The 23,652-nt window shown below is 49.5% G+C and overlaps 8 protein-coding genes across 8 annotated transcripts; 3 read left to right on the top strand and 5 right to left on the bottom strand.

Annotated features, from left to right (window-relative positions):
* Positions 1 to 1,666: 1,666 nt before the first annotated feature.
* On the bottom strand, positions 1,667 to 5,348 carry DFL_008222 (uncharacterized protein; the record flags this gene model as incomplete). Its single annotated transcript, XM_067637924.1, has 4 exons — positions 1,667 to 3,447; positions 3,509 to 3,544; positions 3,606 to 4,292; positions 4,427 to 5,348. The coding sequence occupies 4 exons, from the start codon at positions 5,346 to 5,348 to the stop codon at positions 1,667 to 1,669; spliced, it is 3,426 nt and encodes a 1,141-aa protein (XP_067485864.1).
* Positions 5,349 to 6,198: 850 nt separating this feature from the next.
* Positions 6,199 to 7,704, top strand: DFL_008221 (uncharacterized protein; the record flags this gene model as incomplete). The annotated part of the gene is made up of 4 exons (XM_067637923.1): positions 6,199 to 6,274; positions 6,343 to 6,972; positions 7,054 to 7,419; positions 7,490 to 7,704. The coding sequence occupies 4 exons, from the start codon at positions 6,199 to 6,201 to the stop codon at positions 7,702 to 7,704; spliced, it is 1,287 nt and encodes a 428-aa protein (XP_067485863.1).
* A 349-nt stretch (positions 7,705 to 8,053) lies between these two features.
* DFL_008220 (uncharacterized protein) lies at positions 8,054 to 10,003 on the top strand (the record flags this gene model as incomplete). The annotated part of the gene is made up of 3 exons (XM_067637922.1): positions 8,054 to 8,331; positions 8,394 to 9,441; positions 9,512 to 10,003. The coding sequence occupies 3 exons, from the start codon at positions 8,054 to 8,056 to the stop codon at positions 10,001 to 10,003; spliced, it is 1,818 nt and encodes a 605-aa protein (XP_067485862.1).
* A 182-nt stretch (positions 10,004 to 10,185) lies between these two features.
* DFL_008219 (uncharacterized protein) lies at positions 10,186 to 13,161 on the bottom strand (the record flags this gene model as incomplete). The annotated part of the gene is made up of 5 exons (XM_067637920.1): positions 10,186 to 11,914; positions 11,985 to 12,462; positions 12,529 to 12,637; positions 12,695 to 12,922; positions 13,000 to 13,161. The coding sequence occupies 5 exons, from the start codon at positions 13,159 to 13,161 to the stop codon at positions 10,186 to 10,188; spliced, it is 2,706 nt and encodes a 901-aa protein (XP_067485861.1).
* Positions 13,162 to 13,690: 529 nt separating this feature from the next.
* DFL_008218 (uncharacterized protein) lies at positions 13,691 to 15,382 on the bottom strand (the record flags this gene model as incomplete). Its single annotated transcript, XM_067637919.1, has 3 exons — positions 13,691 to 14,895; positions 14,969 to 15,253; positions 15,364 to 15,382. The coding sequence occupies 3 exons, from the start codon at positions 15,380 to 15,382 to the stop codon at positions 13,691 to 13,693; spliced, it is 1,509 nt and encodes a 502-aa protein (XP_067485860.1).
* An 870-nt stretch (positions 15,383 to 16,252) lies between these two features.
* On the bottom strand, positions 16,253 to 17,588 carry DFL_008217 (uncharacterized protein; the record flags this gene model as incomplete). Its single annotated transcript, XM_067637918.1, has 3 exons — positions 16,253 to 16,442; positions 16,535 to 16,756; positions 16,855 to 17,588. The coding sequence occupies 3 exons, from the start codon at positions 17,586 to 17,588 to the stop codon at positions 16,253 to 16,255; spliced, it is 1,146 nt and encodes a 381-aa protein (XP_067485859.1).
* Positions 17,589 to 18,118: 530 nt separating this feature from the next.
* On the top strand, positions 18,119 to 19,429 carry DFL_008216 (mitochondrial 37S ribosomal protein bS1m; the record flags this gene model as incomplete). The annotated part of the gene is made up of 1 exon (XM_067637917.1): positions 18,119 to 19,429. One exon carries the CDS (start codon positions 18,119 to 18,121, stop codon positions 19,427 to 19,429), a length of 1,311 nt encoding a protein of 436 aa, XP_067485858.1.
* A 341-nt stretch (positions 19,430 to 19,770) lies between these two features.
* DFL_008215 (uncharacterized protein) lies at positions 19,771 to 22,207 on the bottom strand (the record flags this gene model as incomplete). The annotated part of the gene is made up of 6 exons (XM_067637916.1): positions 19,771 to 19,980; positions 20,053 to 20,417; positions 20,479 to 20,894; positions 20,958 to 21,037; positions 21,102 to 21,874; positions 22,186 to 22,207. The coding sequence occupies 6 exons, from the start codon at positions 22,205 to 22,207 to the stop codon at positions 19,771 to 19,773; spliced, it is 1,866 nt and encodes a 621-aa protein (XP_067485857.1).
* Between the last annotated feature and the right edge of the window lie 1,445 nt (positions 22,208 to 23,652).

Below are 23,652 nucleotides of genomic sequence, written 5' to 3'. Positions count from 1 at the left end.
CCAACCGATGTTTAGAGGTATCCATGCCTGGAAATCCACCAGCTTCATCTTTGATTCCCATAGTTTGTTCTTCCACTTTTTCCGTTAAATGTGTTGGACGTATCGCTGATAATGTTCTGGACTTAAAGCCTATATTTGACAGAAGGTAGAGACTGGAGCATAAGAACTAGCCATTATGAGCCCCAGGTTGACCGTATGATTGAAAATGATATTATGACAGGCCTGGAAGCATTTCCAGTCGTGAATCCTAGATGGCTAAATATTACAGTATGTAGAATTTTCTAGGAGCTGTGGGTTATGCTTTAACAGCCTTGATGTAAGATATAACAACACAGCTAAATAGATTGGCTTGCAGGCTTGCTAGATGGCCATCAATTGTAATGGTAAATTTTCAGTGGCCATGCACGCAATGTCAATATCTCGTTGGTTTTGCTGTAGCACCCCCCCTGGGGTTAGTTGTGGTCTATGATGCGCCTGGGATTATAAGCTGGTAACGCTGCTGCCAGTTGTTAATGAACCAGTTGCCAATCGAAAATCGATATCAAAGCTGTTAATAGGAAGATTCTGGCCACCTGCATAGTCAGCCCGGTCTGATCGGCCAATTCCAGCTTTTGATTCAATGCTGGATAAGGGCGACGAAGATGAGCATGCAACTGATTTCCCAAGTAGTTAATAATAGGGAAGCGCGATGACTGAGAAACTCGGCGCAGAGTGCTCAAGTTGAGCTTAATGGTGAGGTGGCATGGCGATGCCCACGGATGGTGGTCAGGCTTGTAACCCTTCAAAGGCAAATGAAATTCCTGAGCTAGCTCTCATCATTGCGCTTACGAGAGCTGCTGGTAGTAGGTTTGCAAGCGGATTTGGGGGCCGTCAACATTTGGGGATGGTTTAAGTTGTCTAATATATTCATTATTATATATTTCTATCTAGTCAGCAGTCTGAAACCGGCGTTCCCAACTAGAGGTCGACGTGTTTCTTGACAGCCTACACAGACCCTGGGTACCCAATATGACGCACAGAACCCGAATCAAAATTTTAAATAAATATTAATGTATAACTATTCAAATTTAAAACCAAATAATTATAAAAGAAATCAATAATACGTTAGTAGTAAATGGGAAAGCTTGGCAAAACCCGAACCGAACTCAAAACATTAACCCCCGAGGAGGCAGTAATGCATCCCAGTTTGGAGTCCCAAAGTGAAGCAAGCGACTTCTACAAACAACCTCTCCTGCTCCGGAACAATCTCCAAAACTGTGTTTAGAAGCATTATTGACCATGGTCATGGTATAGATCGATACTTCATATTCAAGTACTTAAGTAATTCCTCGGAATGTATATTAATAGAGGATTTTTTTTTTTAAAAAAAAAGAAGAAGAAGAAGAAGAGGAGGCATTATGAATTTATATTCAAATGCGTGGCTGGCTGGGCTAGGCTCCAATTCAACGAACGTGTAAATTGTAAGGACAACGTATATATACCATGGTACCACACTGCCCGCTACTTCGAAATACATACTACTTACTACTACTACTATACTACTACTAGCTTACTACTCTACAGATAGGAAGCCTAAGATAGTCAAGTTTAAAAGATAAAAAAAAAAAAAGGAGAGAGAGAGAAAGAGAGAAGGGGAGGGAAGGGGAGGGAAAGACTAAGGATACTACTACCAGTTCACCCAGCTTCTGCCTACCACCCGCCAGATCTTCACCTCCCCACTTCTAAGATCCCCGATCCTGAAACTTTCCAGCTTCACCTTCTTACTCTCACGTCCTTGCTCGAAGATCCGGATCTTCTTCTTCGTCCCGTCCCAGTCATACACTACTCCTACGTGATCCGTTTTCGAGAGATCAAGATTGTACTTCTGATGAAGCCCTCCCTTGTGTCCCTGGAATTTCGCATTTCGGAACGTTATAATATCCCCGCCACGGATCTCGTCAAGTTGCTGTATCGTAGCGTTTCCGAGATTTTGATACACCGTCACTCCGTAGGCCTTGTTCCCTATAGGCGCCAGCGCTCCGGATGCCTCTTTAATTAATTCCCCAGGGAGAGCCGAAGGATTTCCATCACCGACCACCTTATTTTCCAGTAATTTTGCCCCATCCAATATTGTTTTCCCAAAGTTGTTCCACGCTTCCTCAAGTTTATCCTGTCTAAGCGGCTGCGGTGGAGGTTCGTGTCGCTGCTCCAAACTGACATTTGCTGGGGTGTCTCGATCGAACCGTGCAGTGACAATTGTCTGCGAATAATCCGAAAAAAGAACATATACATCACGTGTTACGTGAGCTCTTCCTCCCCGTTTGCTCGTAATAGCATCTTCAATTTCATAATAGAGATCCTTCTCGCGGTTTTGAAATGCGGGGGGAGGGGTCGCTTCCTGGGTCCACCAGTTCGTCGTAGCCCCAAGGTCCTCATCGCGCGCCTGGAAAGAATTATCATGAAGGCTGCGGCTCAGATCTGCTGATCGTCTAGAACTGGACATCGAAGCCCTCGGGCGGTCTTCGGATGGTCGCGCGTGGCTCTTCTCTTGTCGTATCGACGTTCCCTGGTTATCGCTAGCATCACCAAACCCGTCTTCTTCGTCTTCCGGGAAAGTAGGTGGTACTTTGATGTATGAAATCGGTCGTGTCCGTTCAGGAAGCTCCCTTCTAGTGATCGGAGGACTAGTTGGAGGAAGCGGCGGTGGCGGAATACTGGGTAGAATGTCTACTATAGGAGGGAAAACAGATGCCGGAGCAGGGGGTGGTGGGGGTGGTGGTGGAGGGAGCCCTGGCGCTTGTCGGGGTGGTGGCGGCGCGGTTTGAAGCTGAGGAGACGGCAAAGGGGTCTCGTCGCTCTCCTCAGCATCTTCCTCGTTTTGTCTTGCGCTTCCATGAGGCCCTAGCGAGCCTTTGAAAGGTTTTTTACTATCATCAAGTTCGGTATCGATATCCCCTTCATACTCAGTGATTTCTTCATCCTCGTCATCGTCATTATGGTTTTGTCGAGTTTCTTCGGCAGAGCGTCTTACTGGGGGTGCTGCTGGTGGAGGCGGAGGTGGGCCACGAACAGCTGAACTTGTCGGCGGGGCCGGTACAGGAGCAGCCGATAGGGGAATCGGTGGCATCTGGCCACCTTTGCTGATATAGCTCGCCCGTTTAATATTTAACGGAGTGGACGGACTATCTGGCAGTAGTGGGGGTGAACCAACGATGGATGTTCGCTTTGCGGCGTTAGTATCGAGAGCGTCGGGATGCTGAGGGGGGCGGGGAGCAATTCCCATTGATGGTCGCCGTGGGACACTAGGAGGTTCTTGGACTACGGGGCTTGCTACACTAGTCTTCGGGTCGTCCCCAGACATCTCATCGTCACTCTCCGACCCTTCCGTAGCATTAGCACCCCCAGCCGAACTCTTAGCTGGTGGAAGTGCGCTGGGAGGCGGAGGCGGAGGCGGTCGAGAATCGCGAGCTATCAGGAGAAGCTTGTTAGTTTCAATGTTTATGTTGGAGTTTCGGAGAGGGCTGCGTACAAGTTGGTTTGAGGGGGGAAGTCGGTTCGTCGTCAGCTGGAGCGTTAGTTAGAGCGGTGCTTTTTACGTGATATAAGTAATACTCATGTACACCCACCTTCACTTTCAAGAGATGGCCGAGAAGCTTTCTTAGCTGAAAGTTCAGGAACGGTGCTTTCGTCTTCAGTTGGAGCGTCCTTTACCGGCGAATCTGTGTCTGATTCATGTTTCGGCCGTGGCGAGCGGATGGAATGGTCGTCCGCATCGGAGTCGGCGGTCGCTTGTGCCGGCAGGGGAGGGACTGGAGCTCTTCCCATGGGAAGGATTGGTATCATCCTAAATTGTTCCGGAGGAGGGCCAGATGAAGACGATGGCTCAGGTTCCACAGTTGATGGCTCCATTTTTGGAGTTTTTGGAGGCGGTCTATACGCTGCCGGACCCCCCATCATCGGGATTCCGCCATACATACCGCCCATGCCCCCCATGCCGCCGGATATAGACATCTTCATAATACGTTCCCTAATAGCAAGCCGACGGGCAATTTCAGGATCAACCTCCTCCTCTTCCTCCTCTTCCCCCTCCTCTTCCCCACCTTCAGCCTCATCATCCTCGCCTTCCGCTTTTCTTGCGTCTCCCGCACCTTCACTAAGCTTTGCACCTTCGGGGTTGACACCATCTTGTTGGTTAGGTACGGGTTGTGATTCTTGCGTACCCTCCGTATCATGGGCAGCTTCCCGAGCGGCGTTCTGACTCTCCCCGGCAGCTTCATTGCTATCCCTAGGTGTTTCCAAGCTAGTCCTTGGCACTATAGTTGCAGAAGATGTGTCATTGTTTAGTGAGCCCGAAATTTTCAAAATTCGATAATCGGCAGATGAAATGGAGAGAGAGGGAGAGAGAGAGAAAGGAAAAACGATAAAATATTTGAGGGGGGTGTCTTACAGCTACTATCTCCGTCGGAAGTAAGCTCGGGAAGCTGAGGTGCTTCTTGAGTCTCGGGTTTGGGGACCGACTCCTCCTTCTTTTTTGGTGGCGGCTTTGGAGGCTTCTTTGGCTTCCCTCCCATTGCAGGATTAAGTTGAACGCTTTGGAGCATGGCGATTCGATCTTTCAAGCTTGAGACCTTGGGGGCCTCCTCTTGCTGGGCAGGTTCATCCTGTCTGTTAACAGGAGGTTCCTTTGGCACTGGTGGTCGTGTTTCAGTATCCCGACGGGGTTCCACATGTTGCTGGACGGGCGGGATGAAAGCATTTTTGGACGGAGGCGGTGGGACAAATGGCTTTTTTATAAAACCGGAAGACCTAGGTTGGCTATGGGTGGGAGCGAGAGGGGTAGCAGTCGACCTGTTGAAAGCAGCGATTCTATCTCGAAAGGATCCCACCGGTTTATCGTCCTCTTCGGTAGAAGTTGGCGAGAGAGGTGGCTTCGGGGTTTCTGACTTGGTTCTGGGGGCTATGAAGCTTTTCCGATTGGTAGGTTGTTGCTGCTCCTTAGGAGGTGGATTTTGCTCAACGGGGGTGGCAGCGGCAGCGGTAGGAGTAGCAGCCTGCTTGGGGGGTGACTTCAGCGGTTCGTCGGCGGGGGCCGCGGGAGGGGCCGCTTTCTTAGAGTCGTCATGTTGAGGGCGCACAGGGACGGGAGGGAGCTTTGGCGGCTCGGGCTCTTCCACCCGTTCGACGTAGTTCTTGGGAAATATGCCCTGGTGCAAAGTGCCTTGGTTGTCGTGGTACTGACCGTGCAACCAATCGGTACCTTCTTCTTCGGTGACCCTGATTTTCTGACCGGTAGTGAAGTTGAGGTCGTCTTCGTGAGGGGAGCTGTAGTCGTAGAGGGCGCAGACGGTGTAGGGCGGTCCGGCCGACATGATGGCGGTATCCGAACGAGCGAGGAGGAGGTGCGGTGTCGAAGGCGCTTGTTTTTTTTTGCTACCTTCCAGTCATGTATTTACTAGTAGTCGTAGAGGGTATGATGTCGGAGGCGTCAGCTTGAATGGTGGAGGCGGTAGTATTAGTATTAGCGGTGGTGATGATGATGACAATGACAGTGGTGATGGTGGTTTGAAAGATGGGATGAAACTGAGATGGTGGTGGTGGTGGTGATGAAGGATGGATGGGATGGGTGGATGGTGCCTGGCAGTTGAGTGCAGTAGCAGTTGCCGTGCAGTGCAGAGGGTATACGTATTCCTTACATCGAGACAGCCTATAAGCCTATATACCTAGTAGCCGGGGCCTACACACACACACACACCACTCGGATCTCCGTTTCCCCCGCCCTTTCTCTGTCTCAGCTGCTTCTCTACTTTGCCTCTACGTGCTAATTAATAGCATATAAGGAGGTACTAATACTATTAAATGTTGCTAAGTTACCTAGGTATTTGGATCCTTACCTAGATACCTAGGCAATATCGTGGTCGTGAACTGAAATACCAGCCCGTAAGTGCTTATTAAGGACTTACTTCGTAAGAAGTATGCAGGACGTCGTGGAGGCATTATTGTCTTGCATTGAGTTAACCCCCAGCTACCAATCGACTGCTGATAACGATTGTCATGTCGCCCCTCCAACTCCAACTCCAACTCCAACTCCAGCTCAATCACCACAACACAACAAACAACAAAAACCCTTCTCTCTTTTCTCTTCGACATTCCTTTACCCTATCCTGATATCCAATCCAAACCCCTTAATAACTACCTACCCACCTGCTCCACACGTAGAAAATGCCCCCAAAGAAGTCCAAGGTGACTCTTACATCATCAGACGACAGTGAAGATGCTTCGTTGGTACCTTCCACCGGTTCGTGCATATACATACCCTCCATTCGGTACCTAATCACACGCCTACCATAGCTGACATCGGTACAGACAGAAAACCAACTGCGAACAGTCGAATGTTCGTAGAATCTTCAGCAATCAAAAAAAGTAGAGGAAGGCCTCGCAAGCAGCCGACAGTAGCATCTGGAATACCAGAAGATCCAGACGACAGCCTGGCGCTAGCCTCTCAAGTAGAAATACCCCTAGAAACGAAGAAACCCGTCGTTGAACAGAAAGCGAAAGAGAAGGAGAAAGGGAAAAGGAAAGGGAAAGAAAAGGGGAAAGGGAAAGGGGAAGAAGTAGGAACAGGTGGGGAAGATATATCAACAAAAGATAAGCCCACAAATCCAACCAAAGCGGTCCCAAATCGCAAAAAGGCAGTAGAGCAGAGGCTGGAGATACCTGAGACGCAAGCTGCCTGTGGAGAGATTTCGGAATCAGAGGATGAAGGTATGGATATATCTCAGGATGAGGAAGAGGATTCTCCTCCAAATAAGGAGAAAAACAAAAAGTCAAAGGCAGGAAAGATATCAAAGGCATCAGGCAAAACCGATCCCGATGGACTAGCCGATGAATTGGCGCAGTTAAAACTCAAATACGAAAAACTACGGCGCCTCCAAACCGATGATGCCGACGCGATACACGCAGAACAGATCAAAACTTTGGAGGAACGCGACAAGGGTTGGTCGGCCATACCATACCGGCTCTTATTTATCAAAATAAATAAATAAAAATAAAAAATAGGCTAACTTGTAGGGCCAGCATCGCAGCGCATAATCGAGAACCTCAAGGCCGAACTCAAGTCGAGGTCGATATCGCTTCAGCAGCTCCAAGAAAAGGATAGACGGATCCAAGAGCTCGAAAAGCAGAACTCCCTGATGGAAGACAAGATCGGACGACTGCTGCAGGATCACGCGGTACTCAGTGCCAAACTAGAGACCGCTCGAAACATTGGGAAAACACCATCTAATAATTCAAAAGCAATCGCTCCTAGCGGCGCCTCAAAGGAATTTTCACAGCACCGAGAAAACCTGTACTCTGACCTTTGTGGCCTGATTGTGGTCAACGTCAAGAGCGACGAAGACGGCGGCATCGAATACGACTGCCTTTCAACCGGTAAAAATGGAGGTAGGTTTGAGCTCCTGACAATCTTACATTCCAGATATAGCAAGCTTTCTAAACCCGATTTCTCTGGCAGCCTTGCACTTCAAATTGCAGCTTGACGCTGAGGATGATGAGGATGAAGTTGATGATGATGGCCCTTACTTTACTTACAACCCCATGCTGGAAAGAGGCCGAGACGAGCGGCTGATAGCTGTCCTGCCGCCCATATTCCGAGACGAGATGAACTTCAAGAGAACCCGAGGGGTCGATTTCTATCTGCAGCTGATGCAGTCCCTCCAGTCGTCATGAACCCTGATATTGAAATTGAAATAATTCTGAATTCTGTTTTGTGTGTTGTCCTTGTTGTTTGGGGAACTCCGTTAGCGTTGTAACTATCCTTCTTTCAGCTCGCTCCCACCGCCTTGCTTACCATCTTACTAAGTAACTACTTTCGACGCTGGACGTCGCGGCCCGTTCTTACATCCCACCCCCCGCAGCCGCATTCCAAAAAGAAAAAAAGAAACGATGACAGCCTTACCACGGCATCCTATAGCAGACCGAACATCATAAATGTAGTCCCATCCATCACAAATCACACCTCCCCGAACGACCTTGATTCCTCTGCCATCCGCTGCTTCGGTCCGGTTCGAGAACAGCGATGCCTCCCACAAAAACTCGCACCGATCCCCTGCAGTTGCGAAATCAATGCCTTGATGCCCTCCACGAACTATTCCCGGAAGCCGACGTCGGGGATCTACGCTACCGTATCAACTCCAAATTCCAAGAACACGCCGAACTTTCGGAACAGCTCAAAATGTTGCTCGAACAGTCCCAGATGGGCCGCAAGTTGAAGAAACGGATTGGAAATAGTGAAACTCTTCAGCCTTGGGAAATGTTTCGAAGCAATGAATATGTCAAGGCCGTCGAACACCACCTGTATGTTTGACATTTACAGAAATATGCCTTGTGCCATCACTAACGGCCGCTTCTCCGAACAGGCGGAAAGAGTTTAAGAGTCTTTCTAGATCGACGATTCTCGGCGTGATGGCGGAAAATAACAACCACTTTACTAAATCACGGACGGTACTCATCGATATACATAGGAAGTCATGGAGACACAAAATAACGTCTTGGATCTTCCTTCGTCCCAAGTCAGAAGAACCGAGAGCCATACCCAAGCTTGGTCCCACCGGGTGCAAAGAGCTCGACGAAGAGCTATGGGAGCTATGTGCACCGAGCCGGAAGGAGCAAACCGCTTCAGATTTTGCCCTTGCCCTGGCTATGAATGAAAAGGAATACGAGGAATTCGGTGCTTTGCTCGAATGCGAATGCTGCTTTGGCGACTATACCTTTGAAACCATGGTAGCTTGCTGCCATGGACATTTATTTTGCCACAGCTGCATCTTAAACGCTGCAAAGGAAGGCATATACGGCCAAACAACCAGCTTGATGCGGGAAAAGGGCACGATACGGTGCCTTTCCTCCATAGCAGATCCACCGTGCGATGGGCACGTGCCTTTGGATCTAGTTTCGCAGGCTCTGCCGGCAGATATCCTACGTGCTATGGAGGATAAGTTCACAGAGGATGACATAATACATTGCGGTCTTCCTATCGCTAGGTGTCCCTTCTGCATGTACGCGGAGACGGACGAAGTACCCGATTGGACGGTTCGCAAGGGGGCCGCGTACACAATGATAGCTCTGGCATTGTTCGTAGCATCCGCAAACTTCCTATTGGTCCTACTCCCTGCTCTTGCAGTGCTGTTCGCTTTGAGTTACATTTATCTGCTCGAAGCCGTTTCGGCTCCAAATGCCCTCTACTTTGAACAAGTTGTATCAAAGCTGATAAATCGGGCCGTTAAGCAAAAGCATGAGAAACTGCGCGGACAGATGTTTCAGTGTAGAAATGACTCAGAAATATGCGGGAGGAAAAGTTGCCGAAACTGCGGGAAAGAGTGGAAGGCGTTTCATAAATGTTTTGAGAACGAGGAAGAAGCCCTCAGAATATGTGTCGAGAATGCAATGGCTGCTGCTATCAAACGCACGGTAAGTACACTTCATAACCTCAATTATAGCGTATATGAAGCTAAAGGGAAGGGCGCGGCGTGCGAGCTAGTGTCCAACATGCGGTACTTCTTTTGTGAAATCGGATGGATGCAATAAGCTAACGTGCGTATGCGGATACGTCATGTGCTATGTGTGCAGAGCAGACATCAAAAGCGTTGGATATAAACACTTTTGTCAACATTTCCGTCAAGTTCCGGGTACACCCTGCGCCGAGTGTGACAAGTGTGACCTTTATGTCCAAGAAGATGAGTCCCTGGTTTTAAAGTTGGCGGGCGAGCAGGCACAGGCCGAGTGGTTGTCCAAGAATCCTGGGGTCGCTGGCTGGAAGCCTCCGCAACGTCAGGTGATCGCAGGATATACTTTGAAGGCTAACAGAGGGGATTCTACAACTGCGGTACAGGCATTGAGAGATCAGTCGCAATCGATCAAGGATATTCTAGAACAAATATTTTCCCAGGCGCTCGAGAGGTTTATCGAGTTTAGAACTGTAGCTTTTACTCATCCTTACAATGGGTCTACGCACGGAAATACTAATGATTAGATGTCACCACATGTTAAATATATTTACAAATTATTGACAAAGCAGCTTAATTCGAGGTTGAGAAAACATTAAATTCGTATTAACCAATGGAATTCCAAGGATATCAACAAGACTAGCTCGTAACCCAAATCAAATTAATATACGCTCCACCCAGAGCACCCTAAAAATACCTTGATATACTTTTACAATTTGCTTTGAGACGAGCCGACGAGCTCAACGGCAGCACTCGAGATGGCCAATTTTCCAGTCTCGACAACGACAACTTGGTAGATGACCTTGTTGCCCTCCTTCCACATCTCCGTCCTGAGAGTCTGTCCCGGAAGAACCGTTCCGGCGAACCTGACTTTAATGTTCTTGAACGGTCCGAACTTGTTATATACGTGCTTTCCGGAGATTCCGAAGAAGCAGAGGCCGTGCAAAATCGGGGTCTTGAATCCGCCAACCTTGGAGAATTCGGGATCGATATGTAGAGGGTTTCGGTCGCCCGACAATCTATACAGAGCAGCCTGTTCTTCGGTGGTCTTTTCCTCGACCACGAAGTCCGGTTTCCTCGCAGGTGGCTTGTTTGCTGCGGTGGCGGCTCCACGATCGGACCCCTTGGAGTTACCTCCGAAGCCACCGGAGCCCCTGATGAAGATGGAGGATTCGTTGTAGAAGACGTCCTCACCGGTGGCGGCATCCTTGGTAGTGACACCGGCGACAACGACAGCGGCAGCTCCCTTATCAATAACCTCGACGAGCTTGGGATAGTTAACGAATGTACCCGATGTTGGGATCGGGTACTTCTTGATTTCAAGGTACTGCTCGCCGTGAAGAAGCATCATCGGGGAAAAGTTAGGGACGATTTCATCAAAGCTGTATGGTGTCGCAGCATTGAATGGAGGGATAACGCCAAAGGTGGGGAGGACTTCAAAATTGTCGGCACTCTCGAATACCAAGTTGAGATCGGTCCTCTTTGCCCCGAGGCCGAGGTTGTAGAGGATCACGTCTCTATCATCGAAGACAAACTCGGAACCGGCGGCCTTGGCTGCCTTGGCTGCCTCGATGTTCTTCAAGTAGTCAGAATCTCCTGATCCGCCCTCAGAGCCAGACTTGTTGGACAAGTTCTTCATGATCGAGCTCAAGGCATCCTGGGCGGATTCGGGGTGGTCCGCACGGCCATCCTCGAAACTAGAGATTCTCTCCCATTGAGCAGCAACATCTTCTGGAGTGAGAGTCTTGTCGATGGGGAATCCATGGCCACCGCTCCTCTGCCATCTGGTCTTTCCGACCCAACCTGACCCGACCTCATACAGGCCTCCAGTCGGATCGGGGCAGTGATCGGATGAGAGGAGGGCAACCAGCGGGGCAATATAATCGGGCTTGAGGGCCTGGACGATTTCCTCCGGCATAACCGTGCGGGTCATGTTCGTACCGGCGTTGGGAGCAATGGTATTGACAAAGATGTTGTACTTTTGTCCTTCTCTAGCCAGGGCACGGGAGAATCCCAAAATACCCAACTTTGCTGCAGCGTAATTTGCTTGGCCGAAATTGCCGTAGATACCGCTAGTCGATGTCGTATTGACGATTCTACCGTACTTCTGGGCAAGCATGATAGGCCAAGCCGCCTTTGTAACTTTGTAGGTTCCACGGAGATGGACGTCCATGACGATCTTCCACTGTTCATCCGTCATACCCTGGAACGACTTGTCGCGGAGGATACCGGCATTGTTGATAATGATGTGGACGGCGCCGAAGGCATCGACGCAGGATTTAACAACGGCCTCACCGTCTTCCACCGAAGCCTTGTTTCCGACGGCGGTACCTCCAGCAGCACGGATTTCATTAACGGTGTCATCTGGGTTTATGAGATCATTAACCACGACTTTGGCGCCGAGTTTGCTGAAGAGAAGAGCATAGGCCCGACCAAGACTAAAAGCCGAGAGCATTAGGATCAAAGTGCTATACGAATATATAACGGGTTGACATCGTAGTTACTTACCCACCACCGGCCCCGGTCACCAAAACAACCTTGTCCTTGAAGTTGATAGCTGGACCTTGGGGGTTCGGACCAACTGACTTGGATTGCTCGAGAAGGTCCATGAAGTCCGCTGGGCCATCAGGATAAGATGGAGCCGAGTAATCCGTGACCTGCTCCCACTTCTTCAAGACGGCTCCAGGGGTCAAGGTGCCGTCTGTCTTGTAAACAGCACCCTTGGAGCGCTCCCATCTGAGTTTTGCGACGTGACCTGCACCAGCTTCGAAGATGCCTCCATTTTCGGTTTGGTTGGAGTCGTGTACGAGATAAGCCACAATTGGCACAATCCAGTCAGGCTTTAGGTTTGCAAGAACTTCCTCTGGCATCACGGTCTGCGTCATACGCGACGCAGCGACCGGGGCTATCGCATTGCAGAAGATGTTGTACTTGGCACCTTCTTTGGCCAGGGTTTCACTGAAACCAACCAAGGCGAGCTTGGCAGCTATTGAAAAAAGAAAAAGATTTTGTTAATACAGTCGTCAAAGAGGTGTTAAATAGGTAGAGTTACCGGAATAGTTGCACTGGCCAAAGCTTCCGAAGAGGCCGGCGGCAGATGATGTATTTATTATTCTTCCGTACTTCTGTTTTCTGAAGTGAGGCCATGCGGCTTTGGCACACTGCAACCGGTTAGCTAGCGTCTCGGCTTGATGGGGGGAAATGAAGGTAGTACATACTTTGTAAGAACCATCCACATGCACTTTCATAATAAGATCCCAGTCGGCATCCTTCATATTCTTGAAGGAGATGTCGCGGAGGATACCGGCATTGTTAATCAAGACGTGGACGGTCCCGAACGCCTTTACTGCTGTATCAATGATTTTATCTCCATTTTCGACGGAGTCATAATTGGCGACGGCCTTGCCGCCGACAGCTTTAATTTCTTTTACGACGAGGTCGGCTGCCTAGAAATGAAATCAGTTAGTTGCAATTTAATCAAAAGAGTAACGATGATCGTAAAAAATCGAAATGATATATATACCTTCGACGATGCGCCCTCGCCCTTGAAAGAGCCTCCCAGGTCGTTGACAACGACACTAGCGCCGCGAGAAGCAAAGAACAGAGCATACGCCTTTCCGAGGCCACCGCCGGCGCCCGTGACGACAACGACTTTGTTGTCGAAACGAAGTTCCTTGCCAGCCATCGCGGGTGTTTATTTTAGTTATAGCAGACAAAAAAAGAGAGAGCAGAAATATGTATATAAAAGCAGAAGGAAAGATGCAGAGAACGGAATATATCACGTCCACGTTACGTTAGTTAGTTAGATGGAGATGGTGTTTTGTGGCATCCCAGCTGACATCGGATTCGATTCAGTATTTAAAGCAGATTCGGTTCAAAGCATATGTCGTCTGCATGCAGGTTTGCATTTGTGCCTCGGCTTTGGCCCCAAACCGGCTTCCCCACAACCAAACCAGCATGATTCTCCGAGCAGGGGCTGGCGACATGGGGCCCCGGCTTCCTTCCTCTCTTTCATGTGTCCGTACTTTTTTGTCCCATTCGGGTGCTCCCCGCCAAACAGACCGGGGATAGATTCACATGCCAGAATTAAGTATATACACTGAAAGCCCTTGAGTGCAAGCATATCCACTCGATTCCACCAACTACTTGAGTTCTAAGTAAGCAAGCATTGCAGAGTATGTACTTTTAATTTATTTAATAGTATAAAAGGCGTGCTATCGCCGGGGCGGTTTCCGGGTATTGTTTCTGGAGCGGCCCGGCTCTTGCTCTTGCTCTTGCTCTTGATTTATGGGTCCATCAACCGCTTCGGTACCAGCCGCCACAGCCTTTTGCTGAGCTTTTGATTCCGAGGAAACCACGCTTCCTTCGTCGGCACCGCCGCTGATTAACCCACCTCCTTCCACCTTGTTATCATTGTCTCTCCGATTGTTACTATTATCGTCTCCCTCATTGCCTTTGCCCGTGCCCGTAGTCTTTTCACTCCCCGAACTGGTAATGATTTCGCCTCCGAGCTGCCGTAAACTCCAAGCAAAAACAGCGACTTCTTGAATAGCTTCCATCAGACTGGCCTCTCGATTCTTGTCGGGCAAGTGCTCGATCCTCGGGGCCAATGATATAGGTGCCCAAGGAGATGCGAAAATTCCATTTGGAACATTGTGAAGTGGTTTCGGGATTAGAGGCCTCGCCTGTCGCAGTATGACCACAAGCCCATCAGATGTACACGACACCACAGCTTCCACCTCTCTGGGGGTAGCAGGGGTCGCTACCGTATCAGGACCCGTGCCGTTCCCGACTACCGGCCCGACCGGAGCCTCTGCGACAGGCGGGCTAGCGTCCCGAGCTAACGGCCCAGATCTCGAAGACTCCCCCCGCCGAGCCGATGCATCTTCACCTTGAGGCCCGACCGCCCTGCGTTTTGATGTTCTACCGGACGACCCGTCTGCCTCATCCCGGTCGTCGCTGTCCAGTTTCCGCTTACTCTTTGAGCTTATCCGCCGCGACCTCCTTAAAGGACGGTCAACCGTGGCAGGTTGTCTCTGCGCCTCTTCAGCCCCCGTATTGTTTATCGGATCCCTCCACCGAAAGCGTAAATATGCGATAGAATCATTCTCCTTTGCTCGTTCCAGTGCGTCGACCGCCTCTTGAAGACAATCCTCGTGGATGCATTCGAAGAAACTTTTCCCGGTTAGCTGAGTCGGAGTGATTCCGAAGATCGATGAACTTGCGTGCGAAGCGTAGAGGACCGTGAGCGTTCTTGTAAATCGATTCAATATCAAAGCAACTCGAGGTTCGTGAGCGTCTTGATCCTCCGGATTTCCCATGTGGAATTTGGCGGAAAGATGCGTAAGCATGTGGTATCGAGGATCGTTCGGCGATGATGAGAAAACTCTTCGAATCACCGGTGCGGTCAATGCACGGCCTGGTTAAAAGCATGGGCTCAGTACGCTGCTGGTGCCTTTGGTTCAGCCTGGTCGACGAGAGGTCATCCTCACCTTGGCTTTTGCTTGTTTTGACATGTAAGGTGGTTGCGGCGACGAAGACATCATATACCACGCTGAAGATGGTCTCGCAGTGGATAAACCCGCCATTTTTGTGCTTTACACGACAGTACGCAAGTACAGCAGCCTTGTCTAAATGGATACCCCGGTTGTGGATTTTTCTGGCGAAGGGAAGTTCATCGGGATGGAAAAAGTCGAAGCAGGAGAGCCCGATTACTTCTTCGGGAGGGTAGCCCAGGACATCTGCTACGGAGTCGGAGGCGTATACGATGCGAGCCTCTAAACGGATGAATCCGAAACAGGTTAACTTTACGGAAAACTCAATCGTACTCACGCATATGTACTTATATATATATATTCTATTTGGGGAAAAACAGGGGAGGACGAACCAGAGCTTAGATCATGCATGGTTATAAAAGTTTTCTCCATCGATGGCATGGACCCGGAAGGGGGGCCTATTCCCGCTGCGCTAGCACCCATCGTAAAGGCCGTATTGTGTGATGATGATGGTGACGATGAAAAGTTCGAAGGCATCGTGCATAAGCTCTGGCTGTACACCTGCGGTCTGGCAGCCGGGAGGTCATGATGGTGTATTTAAATGTCAACACTGGCTGGCCTGTGGTCAAGCAAGCCACTGACATCTTCAGATCCAACAGCTAGGTACCCAGCTGGCCTCGACCACAATTTCCGTGCCGTCTCTGGGGCCCTGGAGAGAGATATCGAGGCTGATTCTAGGCCCGCCGCTTGAGTGTCTCTGGTGGTTGCGATGATGTCACTGCGCAGTGAAATTGGCCGAAGTTAGGAAGCCAAGCCAATAGCGCGGACGGGTTCTCCTGCGCCCTTTAAAACTCACTATTGGTACAGGAGCCGAGACCCTGACGGACAGCGGTGCGATTGGGTGGGAGTTAAGATGGAGGGTAAAATCACATTTAATATAATATTAGAGTATCGTACAGACGAAATTTGAGGAGGCCAATCTGAGGGGGGCAGAAAGCAGTTCTTTTGTGCTCTTCCAACAAACCATTTCGACTAAAACAGAAACAACATTTCGCCCAGCCGCCGACCAATAACATGACAGAGAACTCGAGGAGAGAAAAAAGGGAAAAAGGAAAAAGGAAAATGGAAACGGGAGAAAGGAGAAAGAATTAAGAAAAACATATTTATATCAGGGTCCTTCCAAAGCCAATATATCATCATGAGAGGTGAAAGAAATTTTAAGCCAAAAGATTAATAAATAAAAATTTTAAACATGAAAGAGGAAGAAGGTTCGTTTCATATTCAAAAGGCAGCAATCTCATTAAAGACCGAGTCCTCATCTCGCTTGCGCTTGTCATCACACCCTTCCCGTTCTAACTTCATGGCAACGGTCATCTTCATCTCGGGGCAATAGTCATATATGTACTTTCGTTTTTCAGCCGTTCCCCAGACATCGCCTGGAAGACGTGCTCCGGACCAGCCGGTGTGATAACTAGGAAAACACGAGTTAGCGGCCGTTTAAGCGGAAAAAAAAAAAAAAAAAAAAAAAAAAAAGGTTTCTATATATTTTGGAGAATAACGTACCCCATGGGTCGTTCGTGCCAAACGGCCTCAACGGAAAACTGCGCTTCTATCGTGCCATTGGCCATGTTGACGCCAGGCATTTTGGCCAGACGGTTGCAAAGCCAAAGATCCTCCAGTTCAGGATGGCCATCAGGCCTAGACTCCCTCCTCAAAAGTTCGATGATAGGTTTAACTCTTCGTAGGGAAAGGCCTCCGTTGCCACCGTAAGCGGAATCTTTAGTCCTGTATGTGGTGTTAGACAGCTCGTACGTACTCTCGCAAATATGATCTTGTTCTTTTTTAAAGTCGCTTTTAACGTTTCTTCGGGGAAGGGGGCTTACCATGGTGCGCCGACCCAGTCAAAATGCAACCAATCATTCAGATTCATGCCACTGTTTGCGCACATAATACTGTCCGTCTGGAACACGAGAAGATATTCCGCAGGAGCCAAAAGAGTTTCGTAAAACCAAAGATTCGTGAAGGTCCTGCTGAGCTCCTGCTGGCCATGGAGGGTTAGGTTGCTAGGAACCAATTCCATGGTTAACTTTCCTAATCTTTCCCACATTTGGATCGGAAGCGAGTGGTTGAGGTGATCTATCGACTTTTGGGAGCCATAAAATCGGAAAGACCAGTCGGGTGGGACCACGTTCATCATGTGCAGCATGAGAGGAGCGAGTTGTCCGAGGGGACGATCTTCTATCAACAGGGCGACTTTGGTCTTGTTGAAGTTGAGGATTTCGGACTTCTGCTCGACGATGGTTGGTGATGGCACATCGCCGACCGCAATATCCGAGGTTGGCTTTGGAATATTCGGAATAACCGACGAGGACAAGATGTCGTCGAAACTGGAGGTTACGGTTGGCGGGGCTGAGGGAGGAGCATCGACGATTTCGGTGTCGATAGAGCCAGGGTTAGCATCGAGAGGGTTGAAGAGAAATATTGCCCAGGAGAAGATTAGAAGAGGAGGCAGCAGGAAGAGGAGCCTTCTGTTCCAAGGTTTCAGGCCAGAGATGTTATCTCGAAGGCTGTCATACCGGACGGTGAAGTCCTTCTGCCAGTTGTTGTTGGAGTTCATGGCGGGCGCAGGCACGCCAGCGGATGGCAGCTACGTAGTAGTAGTAGTATTAATTTTGAGGCACGATGAGTCGATGGTTATGGTGGTGGTGGTGGTGGTGATGACGATGATGATGATGATGATGATGGGGAATGAGAATGAGAGTTTGGGAATTGGGAAAAGGAGACAAGCCAGCTTCCGACGCCCGAACACGTACGGGCATAGGCACTAAGATCCTTGGCTTGGCCTTGCTACAACGGGGTATGCGCCCAAATACATGCACCCTGTGTTTCTAAATCCAGAGCTGACAACAGGGGTCTGTGCCCCCTGTTGCTGCGTTGCTGCTTGTGTTGTCGCTTGCTGTCTAATACGCCACATCTGCGCCACACATATCCCGCAAATATGGCGCAGTCAGTTTTTTCAATTAGAACCTCTCCTCGACTCAAGCTCATCTCGATCTTGAATGGTTCGATAACACCCCTCCACTTGACCACCTCTTCGCCCCTCCTTCCCCTCTCCGCCCCACGGGACGGGCTCCCCGGTCAGCCACGATGTCTTCCAAAAGCTTAGGCCCCACCGCCAACTTGATCCGCAATTCGCGTCTCATGGCCATGCCGCAGCCCTTGACCCATACCCTCTCCGACTCCCAGCTCTTCCGGGCTCCTTACCCTACCCATCAAGCCATCACCACCCCGGAATCTTCTCGGGCCAGAGGGGATTGGGGTCTGAAACGTTCCATTCCACGTAAGGTCGAAAGCACATACATCAAATACAACGACATCGACACCATGGAACACATGACAAAGATCGAATCCGCCCATGATACCGTCATGACCTTGAAGAAATGGCAGGAGATGGATATTCCCTTGCAGCTTCGGGACCAACGCGCTAGGAGTTTTACCTCTGCCTTTTACTTCGAGAATACTCCCCCGCCGGAGGGTCAACCCGACAGCGCCCAGCCAATCTGGGGTTATAGGAAGAAATTCGTCCAGCATATGACTCCGGGTCAACTGAAGAACTTTGTAAACAAGAAATTGGTCCCACGCAGAAGGGAGTTTGAGGCATTTGCAGATCTGTGGTTCAACCCTCCCTCTCTATCGACAGGTCCATCCGAGCCGTCTTCCACGCTTCCTCAAACCGAGACCAGCTCCGAATCATCATCATCATCAGCAGTAGCAGCAGCAGCCTCGGGAACCTCGGAATCCGTTGTGCTGCCGAACTTCAGCACAGACTCCCTCAGTCCTGCTTTAAAAACAGCTAGATTTGACTCCACAAAGGCCTACAATGCCGTCCGCGAATTTCTCCAAATACCTCTTCGGGAAGTGCCCATGGCGATACACCCTTCTGCGGGCATGCACTACATCCTCGATACTTCGTACCTAGAGAACCATCCGGAATACGGTCCGAATCGCAACAAAGAGATCCGGGCTCGGTTGATTCACAAGTTGGATAGCAAGACCATCGACACCTATCGAAAGCGGACCTTCTACGTCATCGGAGGTATCGTCCAATACGCCCAACATGAGAGCTCGCCCACGAACGAGCAGACATCGTACTCGATTTCCCAGGTCATCAGAGTTACACCTCTCGCTGCTGAGCTCGACCACCAGGGCAGGATCAGCATCGAATTGGACCGATTCGCCCCCATCCAACTCTACCAGGATCTTGTCGGAAAGAGCGCCGAGAAGATCAAACTCGGCGAGAACAAGGACGAATTCGATTCCTACAAGAACACCTCTACTTCCCCGACCACCCCGCTAAAGGACGGACGGGGCAAGTCGGTGGACCAGCCGGGCGAGATGGACCAGAGGCTGGTCTCCCTGCTCGATTTCCTGAAAGACAACAGCAGGCCCGGTCTATAAGCGATGTTTTTGAGTGTATATATCCAACGATGCCTGTAAATATTCCCGTCTCACTTGCTTGCGTATATATACGTGTAATGTACAGCACACCATTTTATCAGACAAGCTCGGGACCGAAAGCCGGTCTTTATTTTCAGACCCGCACACGAGGGGAAAGAGGGTACATCGCACCCGCACACGCGCTGGTATTGCGAAAGTTGCTGCTCCATAAGTGGATCGAGGGTCCAAATGTGCCAATGCTACAGTGAAAATCAAAGAAATGGGGGGTTGCACACATAAATAGCTGTATAGGGACGACCAACAAACATCAAAGCACGAAACGATCAAAATCTAGACTTTCGCTAATTCTGTATGCTGCCATTGCCGAGGTAAGGATCCTTAACGCTCATATTCCCCTCGCCTGTGCCCTGCAGACGACTTCCGTGATAACTCCAACCTTCGAACTGAATTTGGTCACTTTCGGACAGACGAGCATCCCCTTCGATGACGCTGTCCGCTGGAGCTTCGCCGGTGAACTCCGGCGAAAAATTGGTGGTGTCAAGCGCGTTTTCCTACAGCAAGCTCAGCGAACACGAACAAACAGAAAAGGAAAAAAAACCCCGACTTGCGCAATGGTTACTTACAACGGCTGGCTTGAAGGTAGGCTGTATCTTCTTTTGGACGAGCCTCTTCCAGTCGATACTGTCGAAAAACTTGTGGTTTTTGATCTCCGCTGCCCCGTTCGCACCTAACCTTTTGGTCGGGTCCCTGTTCAGCAGCTTCTCCAACAGGTCTCTGGCATCCTGGGGTACGATCTCCGGTCCGTGGAATAGCAACGGGTCCGTAAGGATCTTACGATACATCTCATTGGTATTTTCGTCGTAGAAGGGCGGCAATCCCGTCAACATCTCATAGAGCAGCACACCGAGTGTCCACCAATCAACTGTTTTGGTGTATCCTTGGGACAGAAGAAGTTCCGGCGCAATATATTCCGGGGTACCGCAGAATGCTATAACCGAAGTTTGGTAAGCCACAAGCGAACAAGTCGTCAATTCCAACAAAGAGCTTACTGTTCGTCTTGTCGTCCTCCTTCATGTTGAGTTTACACAATCCGAAATCACACAACGCGATATGACCGGTATAATCAAGCAAGATGTTTTCCGGTTTGAGATCCCTGTAAATAACGTTGAATCCGTGCAAGCATTCCAACGCGCAGAGGAGCTCGGCAGTGTAAAACCTCGAGCGGTTGATGTCAAACCGGCCCTCCCGCTGGAGATGATGGAACAACTCTCCGCCGTTCACAAATGCCAACACCAGATAAAGCTTTTCCGGAGATTGAAAGGAGAATTTCAACGGGACGATGAAAGGGTTGTCGATCTGAGCTAGGACGGTCCTCTCGGCGAGGGTGTGTGTAACTTCGGCCCTGCTTATTATATGGGCCTTCCGGATCGTTTTAAGGGCGTATATACGTGATGTGTCCTTCTTTCTGTTCCTTCAGTTTTAAAAAGGTGTCTTCACCAAGTTATTTCCTAGCAAGTTGTATTCTTACCTGACCTGCATGACTTTTCCGAAACTCCCCTTCCCAACAACCTTGAGCAAGTCAAAATCTTCGATAGTGAGGGGTTTGCTCTAATCGTACTATTAGCATACTATGCCGTAGGACGAGAAGGGAGAAGAAAAGATAAATACGCACCGGATTCGCAACAAAGTCCAACCCGATACGAACGCTTCCGCTGCCGAATCCTAGAGTTACCCAGTCGATGCCCGCATGACCGGGTTTGGGAGCCGCTGGTGCGGAAGATTTAGATTTGGGTGGAGTTGTCTGCTGGGCGGCCGTTTCCTCAAAGCGGGGTTGTACTTTACAACTACCCAGGAAGAAATCATTTTCTCTATTGTTGCCGGTACTCGATGGGTTCCTCAGATAAAGCTGCACGGTGAGATCGGTCTCTCTGGACACGTCGAATTTGTATTGGTTTGCAGGCGAGTCGTAGATTGGAGCGTTCGGGGCAGACGATTTCGGAGAGGCCGTCAAGAAGACTTCACACTTGTCGAATTCCACGACACAATAGGGTAGGTATCGGGGATGGATTCCGCCACCATGGCTATAGCCCGTGCCCGGACGAGATGACGAAGTACCTGGTCGGGAGCCGGGAGTGACGTAGCTCGCCATCCGTGCCTGCGATGATGCGGGGCGCATCGAATTGAACGAACCAACCGAGCCGGAGAGGAGACCGGTCTGAGTGGTTGGGATATTGGGCAACGTCAGGCCTTTGGCCTCGTAAAGTGTGAATACAAGCAGCCCCGGCTTAACCGTCGAGGTAACATGGGTGCTTCCTGTCATCATAGAGTCGGTAGAAGAGGGTGTCGGTGATGTTTTGAGTGATGCCGGAGTAATTGTAGATGTTGACGAGGATCGCGAAGCTGTTGAGCTCGGAGATGGGGTGGAGAGGTGTGTCTCCTTTAGTTCTACGGGGCGGTAGGAGGGAATCAAAAGATCAGTGGATTTGACTATAGGGCAAAGTAGGGAATCATCAAAGTAACAAAAGGGGAAAAAAATAAGAGCCACGGCGAAGGATATATACTTGAGTATATATATGTAGCAGAATAGAGAAGGGACAGGGATGAGAAAGGGGCAAGGGGCTCAGGAGGAGGAGAGAGAGAAAGGGAGGAGAGGCCACCAAAGGAGGAGCATTAACCCGGGGTAGGAAGCGTGCTCGAACCCCTGACTCGAAGTTTCCAAACAAGGCGGAGATGGGGAGCGAGCATTTTCGACTTACTCTTGGTGAGCTTCCACGACATGGCTGATAGCGGAATAGGGTGGAGCCGACAATGCCTAACAGCGACAGCAGTGAGCCAAGGTATGCACACACTAACCAGCAGGTGGGTATTGGAACGGACGCGGTTAAGAAGCAAGTACGTAGGTAGGTAGGAGGATGTACATACCTTGTTATATACTCAGTACCAGGTAAATGGGAGCAAGTAGGTAAGTAGATGGCGTCCGTAATGGGATCAAAGTGGGTGTTACGGGGTATGAACAGGCAGCAGTAGGAGAAGACGAGGTGGATTCGATTCTCGGCCCACGGTCAAGGCAGGGCAGCGTTATAGGTAAGTCCTTTAAGTACGGAGATGGTGACGGTGAAGGTGAACTGTGAGAAGGTGGTGGATGGGTGGCTGGATGGATGTGGAGGGTTGAAGGTTGAGGGGGGCAATGCACATAATGGTGCTGCCGAAAGGTGGAGAGGAGGAAGCTCCCTCAACCAATCAACCAACAACAAACAACACAGAAATCAATCGCTCTGGTACTTTGGGCTGTCTCACTCAGACTCTCGCTCTCGAATTAATTGCATACGCTTAGCTATGGATCATATCATAACTCGGTGTAAGTGCATGTAGGCAACATGAGGATGTACGTGTATACATACAGCAGCCGGACGTGTAAATCTCAGTATATTAACAATCACCAATGCATACAGGTACATACTTTCGGTATCTATTCCATGAGCCTGCGAAAGTAGGTTAGAAAAGGCAAGTGTATGCTGCTTACTTTGGCCGCACGTATACAATAACTCCACAACTGATCGATGTACTATCATACGATCGGTTTCAAATTATTTCTTTTTTCTATGATAGCTGCTTAGGATTACTAAAATTTTACCATATTGTCTAAAAATAATTATTATTTATAAAAATCCGAGTTTCTTGTAGGTATACTACCCATCATCTACAGTATTTAGTCACAACCGATATAAACATTATTAGTAAAATCAAATTTATTATTTACCATACCACCACGAGGTGTTCTTTTACACCACGAAGAACGTAGCCGTTGCGACTTCTCGGTCGTTTTCAATCGTTGGCATTGAGCCTTGGACCACGGCTCGCCCGCCGTCATAAATAAAACCCAAAAAATGGGCAATGTGTCTCCGGATCGACCTTGGCAACATTTTGAATTTGTTGAGAATCAGCAAGAATAATTTTCGCGGATCAAAACGCCGTATATAAATTGTGAGGCGTTAGAGAAGAGTCTGCTCGAAAACCCGGGGCAGCAACGATGATATGTGAATTTACAAGAAAAACGTCACGAGGGGTGACAGCTTGCTCCGGGATTGTATCATCCTAACAATCCCGGGCGGCTCGATCCCGGTGAGAGCCTGGGACTTCACGGCAGATACGAACATGAGTAATTGTGTTTCGATCACAATTATGTCGGAACAGATGTCACTGGGCTGTTTTGTATTATATTT

This window comes from Arthrobotrys flagrans (assembly GCF_004000055.1).
Source record: "Arthrobotrys flagrans strain CBS H-5679 chromosome Unknown unitig_1, whole genome shotgun sequence".
NCBI lineage: Eukaryota > Fungi > Ascomycota > Orbiliomycetes > Orbiliales > Orbiliaceae > Arthrobotrys > Arthrobotrys flagrans.
Note: the sequence above shows the minus strand (reverse complement) of the source record. Positions and strands in the feature narration are given on the sequence as shown.